At 47.9% G+C, this 14,913-nt stretch overlaps 1 protein-coding gene across 4 annotated transcripts in view; it reads left to right on the forward strand.

Annotated features, from left to right (window-relative positions):
• Positions 1 to 14,913, forward strand: part of NF2 (NF2, moesin-ezrin-radixin like (MERLIN) tumor suppressor) — a 56,051-nt gene that overhangs the window by 19,446 nt on the left and 21,692 nt on the right. For all 4 annotated transcript variants that reach the window (XM_087913135.1, XM_087913133.1, XM_087913136.1 and 1 more), the window contains exons 6-13: positions 401 to 483; positions 2,163 to 2,238; positions 3,348 to 3,482; positions 5,427 to 5,501; positions 7,802 to 7,915; positions 10,982 to 11,104; positions 11,764 to 11,981; positions 13,054 to 13,159. In XM_087913135.1, coding sequence (XP_087769261.1) covers positions 401 to 483; positions 2,163 to 2,238; positions 3,348 to 3,482; positions 5,427 to 5,501; positions 7,802 to 7,915; positions 10,982 to 11,104; positions 11,764 to 11,981; positions 13,054 to 13,159 — 930 coding nt within the window. The remainder of the gene's footprint in view (positions 1 to 400; positions 484 to 2,162; positions 2,239 to 3,347; positions 3,483 to 5,426; positions 5,502 to 7,801; positions 7,916 to 10,981; positions 11,105 to 11,763; positions 11,982 to 13,053; positions 13,160 to 14,913) is intronic.

Here is a 14,913-nt window from a genome sequence, read left to right on the forward strand (position 1 = left end):
GTTTTGAAGAAGAGACTTGGAGAGCCACCTGTCTGAAATTAGGGTCTCTTGCTTGAGCAGGGGGCTGGACTAGGTGACCTCCAAGGTCCCTTTCCAGCTCTGTTATTCTGTTAACCAGATCTTCCATTGCTGGTTTACAGGAAAGTAACCGATGGAGATCCATCTCCAGAATACTTTCCAGCTGTATATTCTGATTCTGGAGGTTGAACTTACGATTATGACTGAAGTTTCTCAACTTTGGACTTCCAAGTCCTAGAATTCCGGGAATTGAAGTCCACACAATTTTTATAAGTTTCCAAAAGTCGAGAAACACTGGATTATGAGACCAGGAGAGGAAATCACAGTCAGGCAAGGTTGGGCTGTGAATTAAAGTTCTTTTTTTTTTCTCTTTTGATCCTAGGTGATAAATCTCTACCAGATGACTCCGGAAATGTGGGAAGAAAGGATTACAGCCTGGTACGGCCAACATCGAGGTAGAGCCAGGTGAGTGACTTAAAAGGGTACAGGTAAACGCAGGTGGTCCTTGACTTACCACCATTCCTCTAACAACGGTTTAAACCAGGGGTCGCCAACCTTTTGGACCTCAGGGACCACCAAACGCATAATTTTAAATCCCGCTGACCACTAATGTGAATTTTGAGTGACAGTGGTTTGCTGATGTTGGTGGGAGAGAGAGAGAGAGAGAGATATCGATCCGATCTAACCTCGGAGCGCTGGTGGTGATATTCTCTCTGTCTCTGTCTGTCTGTCTGTCTCTTTCTCTCTCTCTCACACACACACACACAGAGAAACACACACAGAGAGGTCCCTGACACCCCCCCTCCAAGGCAACCACGTTCCTTCACTAACCTGCTTTTCAGCTCTGTTTTCGGGGGGGAGGGAGGGAAGGAGAGAGAGAGAGTGAGAGAGACGGTATCCTGCAATCCCAAATAAAGAACAATCGGTCCGTATAGGAAAACGGGGTGGGGGATTTTCCTGCAGACTTTTTTGGGGATTTTCCCATGGTCTGTGGCTGGGTGGCGCAGCCTTGTACCATCAGATAACAGATAATGAGAGTTGGAAGGGACCTTATAGGTCATCTAGACCAGGGGTCGCCAATCTTTTGGACCTCAGGGACCACCAAACTCATAATTTTAAATCCCGTGGGCTACTACTATGAATTTTGACTGACGGCGGCTTGCTGATGTTTTCCTAGGGTCTCTGCAGAAAGCAGCAGAGACCCTGGGAAAATCCCCCAAAAAGTCCGCAGGAAAATTCCCCACCCTGTTTTCCTATCAATCCGTCATTCTTTATTTGGGATCGCAGGATACTGACTCCATCTCCGTTCTCAGAGGGAGAGAGAGCAAGAGAGACTTTTGGCTTCATGCAAGGAAAGCAGCAGAAGCGGCAGAAGTCTTTCTTTCTCTCCCCCAAACTCTGCCAGAAACGAGTCTTTGTGGGGGTGACATTTCTCTGCAGACCACTAAAATTTTCTCGCGGACCACCAGTGGTCCCTGGCCCACCGATTGGCGACCCCTGGTTTAAACAGTCGCTGCAAAAAGTGGCTTGTGGCCATTTTTAACACGACCTGCAGCACCGCGGTCGAATTTTGAACGATTGGCCACGGATTCATAATTATGGCGGTTGCAGTATTCCAGGATCATGCGAATTGTGCTACTTACTTAACAACTCACTTAACAGCTGGGGCGAGAAAGGCCATAAAAGGGGGGCAAGCTCAACTTAACAACTGCCTCGCTTACCAACGGACATTTGGGGCTTCAACTGCGGTCATAACCCAAGGACTACCCATGTGTAGTTTTTCAGAATCTTCTTAATTCACCTTATTTGGGGCCATTCCCCCTGTCCCTCTTAAGGATAACCTTCCATGAATTGGACTTGGGAGTGAGGCATGACAGAGAGATGGGAAATTATTTGGGGCGAGGGGATTAGTCATATTTAAGTTTTAGACGTTGAGCCTACGATAAATCTGCCGCTTGGACCTTGGGCTGCAAAGCCTTTTTTGTCGCCTTGGCTGGAAAAACAGAAGTTTCAATCTTCGGGAGAGATTATGGGATCTGCTACACCAACGTTCGATTTGTGTTCTCGGGCGCCTTGCCAGATGCTTCCTCTAAACCATCCCCCCCCCCCCTGAATTTCCTTCCCACACCCCTCCCCCTTTGCAGGGACGAAGCAGAAATGGAGTACTTGAAAATAGCTCAGGATCTGGAGATGTATGGGGTGAATTACTTTGCCATCCGGGTAAGTACACCCAGAAATGAGCACACAGCGTGAATCCCTCTGCAGTTCAGGGTGTTGATTGGGGTGCGAGAGGATGAAGGCCATGGTGGGATTCAAATTTTTGTACTACCGGTTCTCTGGGCGTGGCTTGGTGGGCGTGGCAGGGGAAGGTTACTGCAAAATCCCCGTTCCCTCCCTACCCCACTAACCTGCTTTCCAGCTCCGTTCTCCCATGCAGGACAATTAAAGGAGACCCAGCTGATCAGCTGTGGGCATGGCTTAGTGGGCGTGGCAGGGAAAGGGATACTGCAAAATCCCCGTTCCCTCCCCACCTCACTAACCTGCTTTCCAGCTCCGTTCTCCTGTGCAGGGCAACCAAAGGAGACCCAGCCGATCAGCTGGGACTCAATGGGAGGCAGAGAAGATTTGGGTTGGCGGAGCCAGTCAGAGGTGGGATTGGCTGGTTCTCCAAACTACTCAAAATTTCCGCTTCCGGTTCTCAAAAACCGGTCAGAACCGGCTGAAGACCAGCTCTGGACGAAGCATTCGGGCCGAACCCTGAGCTCACTTGCTGAGAAGCGTTCTGTGGCTTTTCGGGTAGCATTTTCGGGAGCCTCTGTAGCGCAGTGGTTAGAGCGCAGTACTGCAAGCTACTTCTGCAGCCAGCTGCCTACAATTTGGCAGTTCAAATCCCGCCAGGCTCAAGGTTGACTCGGCCCCCCCATCCTTCGGAGGTGGGTCAAATGAGGACCCAAATTGTTGGGGTTTGCAAGAGGCTGATTCTGTAAACCGCTTCGAGAGGGCTGGAAAGTACCATAAAGCGGTATATGAGCCTAAGTGCTATTGCTATTTCCCTGGTCGCTTCACCTGTGGGCCGGAAGGGGCCAGAAGGAGATTTCTGAAGGTGAACAAATGAGTCATCGGCCCCGTGGTCCACACCGAGTCGGAAAGCAGCTCTCTTGCCTCCTCCCCCCTCCTCCTTTTAACCAGGTTCATGCAGAAGAACATCCGGGTCAAGGTGGGAGAGAGTTAAGGTGCAAATCCGTGTGGCTGATTTGCAGCACGGCTTCAAGTGGGGTTACGTCTCCCTGTTTTACTTCTCTCCCCTCTTTTTTCCCTTCTTCTTTCAGAACAAGAAGGGGACAGAGCTGCTTCTGGGAGTCGATGCGTTGGGCCTCCACATATACGATCCAGAAAACAGGCTGACCCCTAAAATCTCCTTCCCTTGGAACGAGATCCGCAACGTCTCTTACAGCGATAAGGAGGTAGGCCCGAGCTGCATAAACACGGAGAAAGCAAACGATAGTTTAGGTCGTGCCATGCTCTCGCCTCCCAGTTAGGAGGCTGTCAGTTCGAATGCTAGGTAGAGGCAGGTATTTCTCTCTTTGCACCACACTGAGAATATGTCTGCGGAACAAAACTCTGCCTTGGTGACGGGAAAGGCCTCCAGCCAGTAAACATTCCGCTCCATTCAGAATTCCACCCCCACAAGGGATTATGGAGTCTTTAAAAGATGACGTGGTTTGAACACCTGCCTGGTTAAGATTTACCAGAAACCACCGGTGGGGTGGGTGCCATTGAGACAATCAATCATACAGGTAATCCTCAACTTACGACCCCAATTGAGCCCCCAGAAGCTGCGTTGCTAAGTGAGAAGTTGGTTAAGTGAGTTTTGTCCCATATTTACGACTTTTTTCTTGCCGCGTTTGTTAAGCAAATCAGTGCAGCTGTCAAGTTAGTCACACGGTTGTTAAGTGGATCTGGTTTCCCCATCAGCTTTTCTTGTCAAGATGGTCGCAGAAGGGGAACATGTGACCCCGTCATAAATAGGAACCAGTTTACCGAGCATTCAAATGCAAATCGCGGGACTACAGGGATGCCGCGATGGTCGTTAAGTGTGAACAATGGCCATAAGTCACTTTTTCCAGTGCCCGTTGTCACTTCGGACAGCCACTAAGCAGAGTGTTGTAAGTCGAGGACTACCTGTGGTCGTGTCAGGCTGAAGTCCCACCGCAGAGGGCACCATTGGATGCAAAGAGTTAATCTGAAACTTAAAAGTGTACAAAGAAAGTTCAGAAGCTCTTTCTCTTCTGGAGGTATTCCCGGTTTTTGGACCAGCGTGAATTTATTTTCTCCCTCTGTCTGTATTTAAATAAGCCTCTGGCTTCTCGTTTTGAACTTATGAACGTTTCCTGGCTGTGTTTAAATTAAGTTGACCTCCCTTTCCCAGGTCTCTCCTCTGGTTTCTAATTGCCCTTTCTACGGTGTTTATGTACAAACGACACAACTGGAGTCCTGGCTGCCTGGCAGCGCTTAAGTGAAATTTCTAAGGGCTGCATTTAAAATCCAGAGGCATCGAATTTGAAATGGGAATAGGAGCCTGGGCAGAACTGAGGAGCCTTTTAAGACGGGCAAAAGCCCTAATTTGCAGGAGGAAGGAGCACTTGTTTTCTTAGCGATAGAAAAAAAGAAAGAAAAAAACGCTACCTAGAATGGGTGGAAAGAATAGGATAGGATAGGATAGGATAGGATAGGATAGGATAGGATAGAGTTCTTTATTGGCCAAGAGTGATTGGACACACGAGAAGAGAAGAGAAGAGAAGAGAAGAGAAGAGAAGAGAAGAGAAGAGAAGAGAAGAGAAGAGAAGACAAGCGAAGAGAGAATAAGAGCAGAACAGAATAGAATAGAACAGATAATAGAATAGAATAGAATAGAATAGAATAGAATAGAATAGAATAGAATAGAATAGAATAAGAGCAGATGAAATAAGAATTCTTTTTTCATTGTTGTTGATTCCTTCAACTAAATGAATTCCCTTGTTGGGTCTTTGCTTCCATTGCTGTGAGTTTCCAGCATCAATGGGGGTAGCAAATGGTACCTCCTTCCATTTCAACATTTGCAGTGCTAAATTTTAGCAGGAGGTAGAAAAAAAAGTAAAGGCAATTCAAGGGTGATGTTTTTTTTTTTCTGGACCAGTGCCCAATATTTTGGAAGGAACCAGGGGTGTGTCCTGTTTGAGGTCTGGGAAAGTTCGTTCCAGTTGGAAATTCCTCAGCCAGGTGAATCGATGATTTAACTTGAGATCAAGCCTGCTTCCCATCTTCTATCGAATCCTTATGCCTTGGTTAACCATCCGCTCCTTTCTTCTCTGGTGTCTTTAAAAAAATAATGTATGCAAAACTGCTTTTTTTTTTTTTTCCCCACCCAGTTTACAATAAAACCTCTGGACAAGAAGATCGACGTCTTCAAATTCAACTCCTCAAAGCTGCGTGTGAACAAACTGGTAGGTACCGTGTCCTTGTTATATGCGGGAACGATTTCTCCCGAGCAGAGAAAGGCGCCCATTTCCCTTTTCCGCACTGAGACACGCGTTGCATGCTGCAGGTACAAACAGGGAGCATCCAGAGGTTTGCAGCTGAACTGGCAAAGCCACTCGGCGATTTGGGGGCGCAAAATGAGAATATCGATCATATTCCAGCTCAGGGGTCTTCAAGTCGTGGACTAGAAGATCTCTGAGACCCCTTCCAGCTGTATGATTCTGTGCTGAACGTTCATAACAAACCACCCCACCCCTACGTTAGTTTCCCCCGGGTGTCAGACCCGCCTCTGGTTAATCTCCCGGGAAAGTAAAACCCTCGACTCCCATCTGATTGAAGTGGAAAGGCACTTTCACTAAGAGATGCTGATTAGTAGTCACGCGGAATCTGAAGTTCCCGCACATCGATGCAAAACCTAACCCCTTAGTTGCCTCGGCCCTGCCCTCCCGCATAGCACATCTGCGCGTAACCACTTCTGCACCGCTGAGATGTTTCTGGAAGCGCTGAGGTATTCGGGCTGGTGAAATTCCACTCTCAGGGTACGTGGCCTTGAAGATGCTGGCACGGACCGAATTCCCAAGTGCTCTGTTTTCCCTCAACTGTCAGTCCCCTCTGCCTCCCAACTTCCCGTCGTAAAAAGCATGCAACTTTCTTGCCCGTTGGTTCCCCTCTCGCTTCCCTGGTTGATGGCAGGATGCTAGCGAGGCGCCAAGCCGAAGCTGGTGGGTCTGACCCTTGTCTTCCAGCGGAAGCTGTCAGGTGCTCCATCCGAGGCTCAGCTTTCCGTGGTTCTTATATAAGCTGCTAGGTTGAAGGGACCCTGGCCATTACCGTAATAAGCAGGAGCAAATGTCATGATACATCAACCTCTGGTTGTCCACCTCCCTTGCGAGGGATATTATTTTTCTGGCGGATTAGAGAGAGAGAGAGGACAGGACAGGGTCTGTTTGGATTTTGGTAAGTGGCTCTAAATCTTGAGTGAAAGGGCAGCTTGACAAGGCATAATCCGCTGTTGGTTCAAGCAGCAGGGCTTTGTTTGAGAATCCTTTCCGAAATTGGCCTCTTGGAGAGCTTGGGAAAACAACAGGCTTTTCGATGAAAGATTTCTAATGGCGTCTCCTTTATTTTGCCTGCTCTCGGCTCCTGGCTCCTGGCTCCATCTAGTTGGTGTCATTGGACTCACGCCGGCGAACTGTTGCTTTAAGCCTGTGTGCCTTTCGTTAGCTAAAGTTTTTTGGGTAGGGCCTCATCTCTTGACGGATGGAAGACTTTACGGGGGGTTGACCAATCTTGGATTGTCAATTTTATCTTTTGTTTTGTTTTTGGTCTGTGTAGTTTGAATCACGTTGGCAAAAGCCGGAACACAGAATAGAATAGAATAGAATAGAATAGAATAGAATAGAATAGAATAGAATAGAATAGAATAGAATAGAATAGAATAGAATATTGGATTGAAAAAGAATAGGATAGTATAGAATAGAATAAGAATGGAATGGAATGGAATAGAATAGAATAGAATAGAATAGAATAGGATTCTTTGTTGGCCAAGTGTGATTGGACACACAAGGAATTTGTCTTGGTGCAAATGTTCTCAGTGTACATAAAAGAAAAGATACATTTGTCAAGAGTCATAAAGTACAACACTTAATGATAGTCACAGGGTACAAAGAAGAAATCAAATCATACTAGGAAATAGTCAGTAAAAATAGTTAGGATACAAGCAACAAGGTTTACGGTCATACAGTCACAAGTGGGAGTGGATGGGTGATAAGGAGTGATGAGAAGATTAATAGTAATGCAGACTTTGTAAATAGTTGGACAGTGTTGAGGGAATTATTTGTTTAGCAGAGTGATGGCATTTGGGGAAAAACAGTCCTCGTGTCTAGTTGTTCTGGTGTACAGGGCTCTATAGCGTCGTTTTGAGGGTGGGAGTTGAAACAGTTGATGTCTAGGATGTGAGGAAAGACATAGCTCGGGACAAAAAAATATTCCAGCGTTCCCTGGAACAGTCTGTTCTCTGAATGTTGTAATCTGCATTTCTCTCTTATCCATTATTGTGGTGCTGAATCAAGTTTTGTTCAATTGTCTTCAGCACTATTCAGGGACAGATCACAACAGCTCTTGTGCTTTACCGGTTTACTCTTGTGAGTCTTGGGACAGATCCATTGTCCTCCGGTTCTGCGGGATGGATTTTTTTTTTAAACAAATGGCATTGTTCACACATGAGACTTACCCAGCTTGCTTCCTTTCTTCCTGGCTGCCACAGATCCTTCAGCTCTGTATCGGCAACCACGACCTGTTCATGAGGAGACGGAAGGCCGATTCCCTCGAAGTCCAGCAAATGAAAGCCCAGGCCAGGGAGGAGAAAGCCAGGAAGCAGGTGAGAAGAGCCCCAGTTCACACAAGTGAGCTCTGCGTTCACAAGACATCCTAGATCGGGGTGTCAAACTCGAGGCCCACAGGCCGGATCCGGCACTTAGATCTGGCGCCCGCGGAGCTGCTTGCGAAACAATGAAGAAATGGCCCACGGTGCCTCTGCTAATGAAAGCAGAGCTCGGGGTGAGGGGTGCTCGCAGCCCTCCCGAGCTCCATTTTCACTGGCAGTGGGTTGTAGGAGGCCGTCGCAGCCGAAAACAGAGCTTGGGAGCCTGTTTTCACTGGCGGAGTGCACGGGCCGCCATAAGCACTTCCCGACACGAGTGATGTCGAGCTGACCATGTCCATCACGAGTGTCGAGCCAAACTTCCAAAACTTCAAAAGGATTTATTGGGGAGTTAACATGTCCGGCACTGGCTGGGTGTAGCCGACTCTGAGACACATCATTCATGGTCACCCTTGACCCTGGTTTCCCCCCACCCCCTCTGGGTGTATCATAATTCGTATTCTCCAATGGGACACATCCATAGCCCAGAGTCATCAATCCCATTCTCCAGTTAGATATTTGCGTGGCAGAAACTTCAGTCACCTAGCTCCTATCTTTGAGAAACCATTTATGGAATGCACTTTCGATTTGCAACCTGCCACACTGCTCTTTCAAGCTCTCTTTCCTCCTCCCTTTCTCTTGGCAACTCTAAAAAGACCATAGAAATATTTTACGAGCTGACACCATATTTTGGCTCCCCAGAACGGACTTGGGAAGAAGGTGGAAGGGTTTTTCTGCACAGGATGCCAAACTATGAACTGATCATTAAATAAACAAAACGGGGGTGCGGGGGAACCTGGCCAAACGCTGGGATTTGGGGGCTGCTTTTTTGCCACCTTTGGTTTTCATACCCAGGTGTCCCTCAAATGAAGGAGATGTTCTCCTGACCAACTATGGTCTTCTTCCCTGTTCTTTTTTCGACACAGCCCTTCCGTCTGCTTTCGGTGTAAAGGTGTTGAGTGTGTGTGTGCACGTCCACGCAAGCATGTGCTACAGAGTGCTTTCTTTTTTTAAAATTTATTGTTATTGTGCTTTTTCACATTTACAAATCTCATTCTCATCTTTAACAACACTATGGCATCGTTGTTCCATATACAGATCTCCATACATTTATAAGTCATTTATATACATTTTTTCTTATCTCTACTATTCTTATTCCTACTATTCAACCATTCATACCAATTATTCCGGACTACATAGTACTCTGGCTCCTCTTTTAGCTCTAGAGTGAGTTTATCTACCTCAGTACATTCTAATGCCTTCTGGATTACTAATTCCTCTGACGATATACTCATCTCGCTTCCAACATCGTGCAAGTGCAATCCTCGCCGTTGTCGTTATGTGTAATATCCTGTATTTGGTCTTTTTACTACATTTCCCCTTAATTATTCCTAAAAGGAAACAGTTTAGGTTTAAAGTCTATTTGACGTTTCGTTATTTCTTGACAACCAACTCCGTATTTTGGCCCAGTATTGTTTGGCTTTGGGGCATAGCCACCACATGTGAAAGAAGGTACCCTGGCTCTCTTGACATTTCCAACATCTTGGATTCATCTTGGGGTACATCTTTGCCAATCTCATGGGTGCCAAATGCCAACGATAAAACATAAAGATTCTCCTTATATGCTGCGGACCTTGTTAATGTATAATTCTTACTCCATAGTTTTTCCCAGTCTTCTAGTTCTACGTTGTGTCCAAATTTTTTTTTTTTTTTTGCAGAGTGTTTTCTAAATGCACCTCCTCTTTCTGTTATGCTCTTCTCCAGATTTTGGTGTGTGTGTGTGTGAGAGAGAGAGAGAGAGAGCAAGAGAGAGCAGGGAATCGGTTACCGGGAAAAGGGGGCCTAGGTCGGAGGAGGAAGGAGGAGCTGTGTCCTCCTCTCTCCTAATTAAACGATAATGAACTGTGTGCCGATGTGTGGCTTGCATGCTGCCTGCATGCTAATGCGTGGCTTGGCCTCCTTTCCACCCATCTGGCAGACGCAGCACATCGCAGTCTGCAGCAGGGAGCCAGGGAGCGCATCTCTGCAAATTGGATTGCATGAATCATGCTCACAGAGACTTTCCTCTGCGCTGAAACCCATACAGCTAATCTGTAGAGTGCCATGCGGAATATTTAACGGCCACTTCTGGGTAAGCTGCTAAGAGAGTACAAGAAGCGGCAACCGAGCCTCTTGGGGGTCAGGAGGTCTCCCCTTCTACCACCACCACCACCACCCCGGCCAACCTGTGAGCCGCAGCCCATGGAGCTGTGCGGGCTTGCCGGCTGCACGCAGGGACCGTCCCCGGTCTGCAAAGCCAAAAACATTTGGGGAAACAACTTTTGTTGGGTCTTAGAGATGCTCCCCAAAATGGTTAGAGGAGTCTTAAGGAGAAAGCACTGGTCCTGGATTTCCTTAGGGCGGGTGTCGGCAACCCGTGGCTCTGGAGCCGCATGCAGCTCTTTGGGCCCCTCTGCTGTGGTTCCTTGTTGGGTGATCCCGCCACCGGCTGGCTCTGCCCCTCACCCTCCCCTCCCAGTCACTCTTCAACTGGCCTGAGAAGGTAAACCATACAAAAACAGAAATGGGAGGGGGGGAGAGAGAGAGAGAGAGAGAAAGAGAGAGAGAAAGAGAGAGAGAGAGAGAGATTTCCCACAGAAAACACCGGGAGGCACAAAACCGGGGTAGGCGTGGCCGGTGTGTGTGTGTGTGTGTGTGTGTGTGTGTGTGTCATGTGACTGGGTGGGAGTGACACCGACTTGGCCACGCCCACCCCGGTTTTGTGGCTCCTGGTCTTTTCTGTGGGAAACGGGTCCCCGTGGCCCTTCGAGTGTTTCACGTTGCAGGCCCCCCCGCCCCCCGCCTTAGGGAGAAGATCCTAACTCCGTGATGGCGAACCTGTGGCACTGGGATTGGAACTCGCAGCCTCCTGAACGACGAGGCGAGATCTCCACTCCGCCCCTCTCTTGGCTGAATGCATACGATCCGCATGTTTTTGCTGTTTTTCATTCTTCTCTTCCCCCTCCATTGCTCGCTTCTTCCTAGATGGAGCGCCAGCGCTTAGCCCGAGAGAAACAGATGAGAGAAGAGGCTGAACGCACGAGAGATGAGATGGAGAGGAGACTTCTGCAGCTGAAAGAGGAGGCCACAATGGCAAACGAAGCTCTGGTAGGTCCCTCAAAGATGCTTCTACAGGTAGAGTCTTACCTACAAAAGCGTTCCTTTCTGGGAAGGGACGTTTTATCCAGGATAGTTGGTGGAGGGGGGGGGTGTATTCAGGGCTAGGATGCCAAAATCCCAGCAACCAGTTAGCTGCCCGGTTGCTGGGTGGGCGTGGCCTAGCGGAACTTCCGGGAGGGCCGTTTTCCACCTTCCCCAGAGTCCGGAGGCTTCCCTCAGGCCTCTGGAAGGGCGAAAATGGCCTCTGGGAGCCGGAAACAGGCCCGTTTCCGGACGTCCAGAACTTCTCCTTCAGCCCTCCCAGAGCCTCCACTCTGAGCCTACACTTACCTGCATCCAAAACAGGAGTAGGTAGGGTGGGTGGGGCCAGCCAGTCGGTTCAACTCCCAGGTCAGCGAACCAGATGTAAATTTAACAACCGGTTCGCCCAAACCAGTCTGAACCGGTAGAATACCACCCTTGGATCCGTTGCTCATCTCAGGCCCGTCGCTGTTGTAACTTCGAAGGGTCAGTAAATGAACCGTTGTAAGTCCAGGACTACCTGTATTCTAAACCTTGGGGTCCCATTCCCCAGCTTTGGGATTCATCCAGGCTTCCGTTGACGGGTCAGGCTTCGCGTGTTTGAATTCTCCGTCCTTCTCGCCCAGATGAGATCGGAAGAAACCGCCGACTTGCTGGCCGAAAAAGCTCAGATCACCGAAGAGGAAGCCAAACTCCTGGCTCAAAAGGCAGCCGAGGCGGAGCAGGAAATGCAACGGATCAAAGCCACGGCGATCCGGACGGAGGAAGAGAAGCGGCTGATGGAACAAAAAGTGTTGGAGGCCGAGATGTTGGCGCTGAAAATGGCGGAGGAGTCCGAACGAAGGTGGTATCACCGTAGGAGGAGCTTGGAATATAAAATAGCGTACTTTTCCTTTGCCTTTAAAATGAACTAAGCCAGGCTGGCGTCCGGTGAGATGTTCTGTAGATGTCTGGAATTAGAAGTCTCAGGCCGGAGTTGGGACAAATTAACAGAATGCTTGGAACAGCTTCTTACTGGAGGAGGTTGAGTAATTACATCATCACGCGCCATCAGTTGAGACTTTCAAGAAGAGATTGGACTGCCATTTGTCAGAAATGGTGTAGGGTCTCCTGCTTGGGCGGGGGGGTTGGACTAGATGACCTACAAGGTCCCTTCCAATTCTGATCATCTGATATATCTGTTATAATTAAAACTTAATGCCATCTCTCCACTCTATGTATCCGGCTCTTTTCTTTCCCCTCTGGTTACGCTCAAATTGCCCTCAAAGAGGTAACTGGGCTTCCTTCTTCTCTGGAGACATTTCGCTTCTCCTCCAAGAAGCTTCTTCAGCTGTGATTGGGTGGTGGGGAACGGAAGGATTTGTATTCCTGGCAGACAGCTGGTCATTTGCGTCCTTTTTAGAGAGTCATTGAGGCCACAGACAAACCTTCCAGGTGGCCTCACCGGCTCTCTTAAAAAAAGGCAAATAAATCCTTCCATTCCCCACCATCCATTCACACACACACTTGTATTAGGTTTGATTTGGTGTTGAGAATGTGAAAAAATTATTCTTGGAGCACTCTGGATGATATAAGGGCATATAAGAAATTATCTCACCCCATTTTAGAATAGAGACAGCGGCAAGAAAGGTCACAAATTGTGGATCTCCCGGTAAGCCGCGTGTTTTCTGTTTGTTCGGTTTAATTGTCACCTGCGGCATCTTTTCCGAGAGTTTTCCAAGTTAACTTTTCAGAATCGGCTACCAGAGATAACAATCCTTGCCTTCGCTGGTTTTTTGCTTTATGATATCCCTAGAATGCGACACTGTTTAGCCTTCGGAGAGATGAAACGTCGCCCCCTCTTGTCTTTTGGGGGGCAGGATAAAGGCTGGTTTGAGTCTGACTCTGACTTTTCTTCTCTTCTTGACTGCCTGCAGGGCAAAGGAGGCAGATCAACTCAAGAACGACTTGCAAGAATCCCGAGACTCTGAAAGGAGAGCCAAGCAGAAGCTTCTGGAAATTACCAGCAAGTCCTCCTACACCGTAAGACAATTCTGAATTACTGCTTTTTCCCCCCTCTGTAGGATGTGTTGATATGCTTGGATGTCCTCCAGATCAGTGCTTCCCAACCTTGGCAACTTTAAGATGGGTGGGCTTCAACTCCCAGAATCCCCCAGCCAGCTATCTTAAGATTACCAAGCGTGAGAAACACTGTTGGATTTTGATGAGTGGATTTTAATTTCCCAAAATTCTTAGCAGTGACCCTGTTGGCTGGGGAATCCTGGGAGTTAAAGTCCACCCATCTGAAATAGCAACAGCACTTACTTAGACTTATATACCGCTTCACAATGCTTCACAGACCTCTCTAAGCAGTTGACAGAATCGGCCTGTTGACCCCGACAATCTGGGTCTCCTCATTTTACCGACTTGGGAAGGACGAAAAGGCTGAATCCGCCTTGAGCTGGTCAGGATCGAATTCCTGGTTGTGGGCAGAGTTAGCCTGCAATAGTGCATTCTAACCCCTGCACTTCCAGAGAGGGAGGGAGAGAGGAGGAAGGGAAGGGAAGGGAAGGGAAGGGAAGGGAAGGAAGGAAGGAAGGAAGGAAGGAAGGAAGGAAGGAAGGAAGGAAGGAAGGAAGGAAGGGCTTTATAGAGTCCGCATCTTTCCCCAACAATCTGGGCCCTCATTTTACCCACCTCTGAAGAAAATGTTTTCCTCCTAAGGATACAAGCAGAACCTTGTGAAGCTTGCAAGAAGCAGAAACATCTCTTTTAAAATGAAATTGTGGTTTGTCAGGGATGTTTGGGGCTTTTTGAATTTCTAGCTGCCGATCCCCAAAAATTATCATCCTTTAAAAGGAAAGCCGAACCGGAAAGATGCGCTAATGTCTTTTTCACGATCTTGTGGGGGGTGGTTCCTAAAAGATTTGCCTCCTGTGTGCAACATGAGCACAATCAACGTTTCCAGAATTAGTGAAATCCAGGCTTCTGTTCTTGGAGGTTCTGGCGTGAACATGATCCCTTAAATCTCTTTAGCCCCTTAATAGTAGCAAACCTAGGAGATCTCCGATTAAAATGCAAGACAACGGACTTTAAAGAGGAACACCACCACCCCCCGAAAATATATATATATATAACCAAAACCTGGTTTTCTATCTTGAAAAGTATTATATTTATTAGCCTGGAGAGTCCCTCATTGTGTAACAGTTTTGTGTTGCCTTTTGCAATTCCCGCCCTCCGTTTGTTCTGTTTTGCTGGGAGCATGAATCATTCCCGGTCTCAGGTTTAAACAGCCAGAGCGCAATTGCCCAGAGACTGGTTCCCTCGTAAAAGACATATCAGCTGAGTAGGAAAGGAAAGATGTGCAAAAAGTAAGGAGGGGAAAAAAAAGAGAGAGAGAGAGAGAGAGAGAAAGAGTGCAATAAAATTAATGTTCTTTGGTAACTGCTGGCAAGGAAGGCGGGGGAGCTTCCCATTCCAGAATAGGTGGACCGAGAACACGTAAGCGAAGTTAAATATCTGGAAGAGCCTGTTTAAAAAAAAGACATTCATTCATTCAACTGCCCAGGGACTCGGGCTGCATACAGGTTTAATTTGTTGGGGTTGGTCGCACTGTTGAGTTCCGCCCACGAACCCGAGATAGGCAGATGTGCATGTTTGAATGGGGTTGCAGATCGTGTCACAGGAGGTAAGCTCTTCCGAGGGGAGCCGCCTTTTCCAATTGACAGTTGGGGATTTTGTCAACGCTGACGGTGTTCAAAGGGTGATCCAGATGTGTGGAGATGGCACTGCTGGTG

This window comes from Pseudonaja textilis, chromosome 15 (genome assembly GCF_049901715.1).
Source record: "Pseudonaja textilis isolate UNSWEBS1 chromosome 15, rPseTex1.2, whole genome shotgun sequence".
NCBI lineage: Eukaryota > Metazoa > Chordata > Lepidosauria > Squamata > Elapidae > Pseudonaja > Pseudonaja textilis.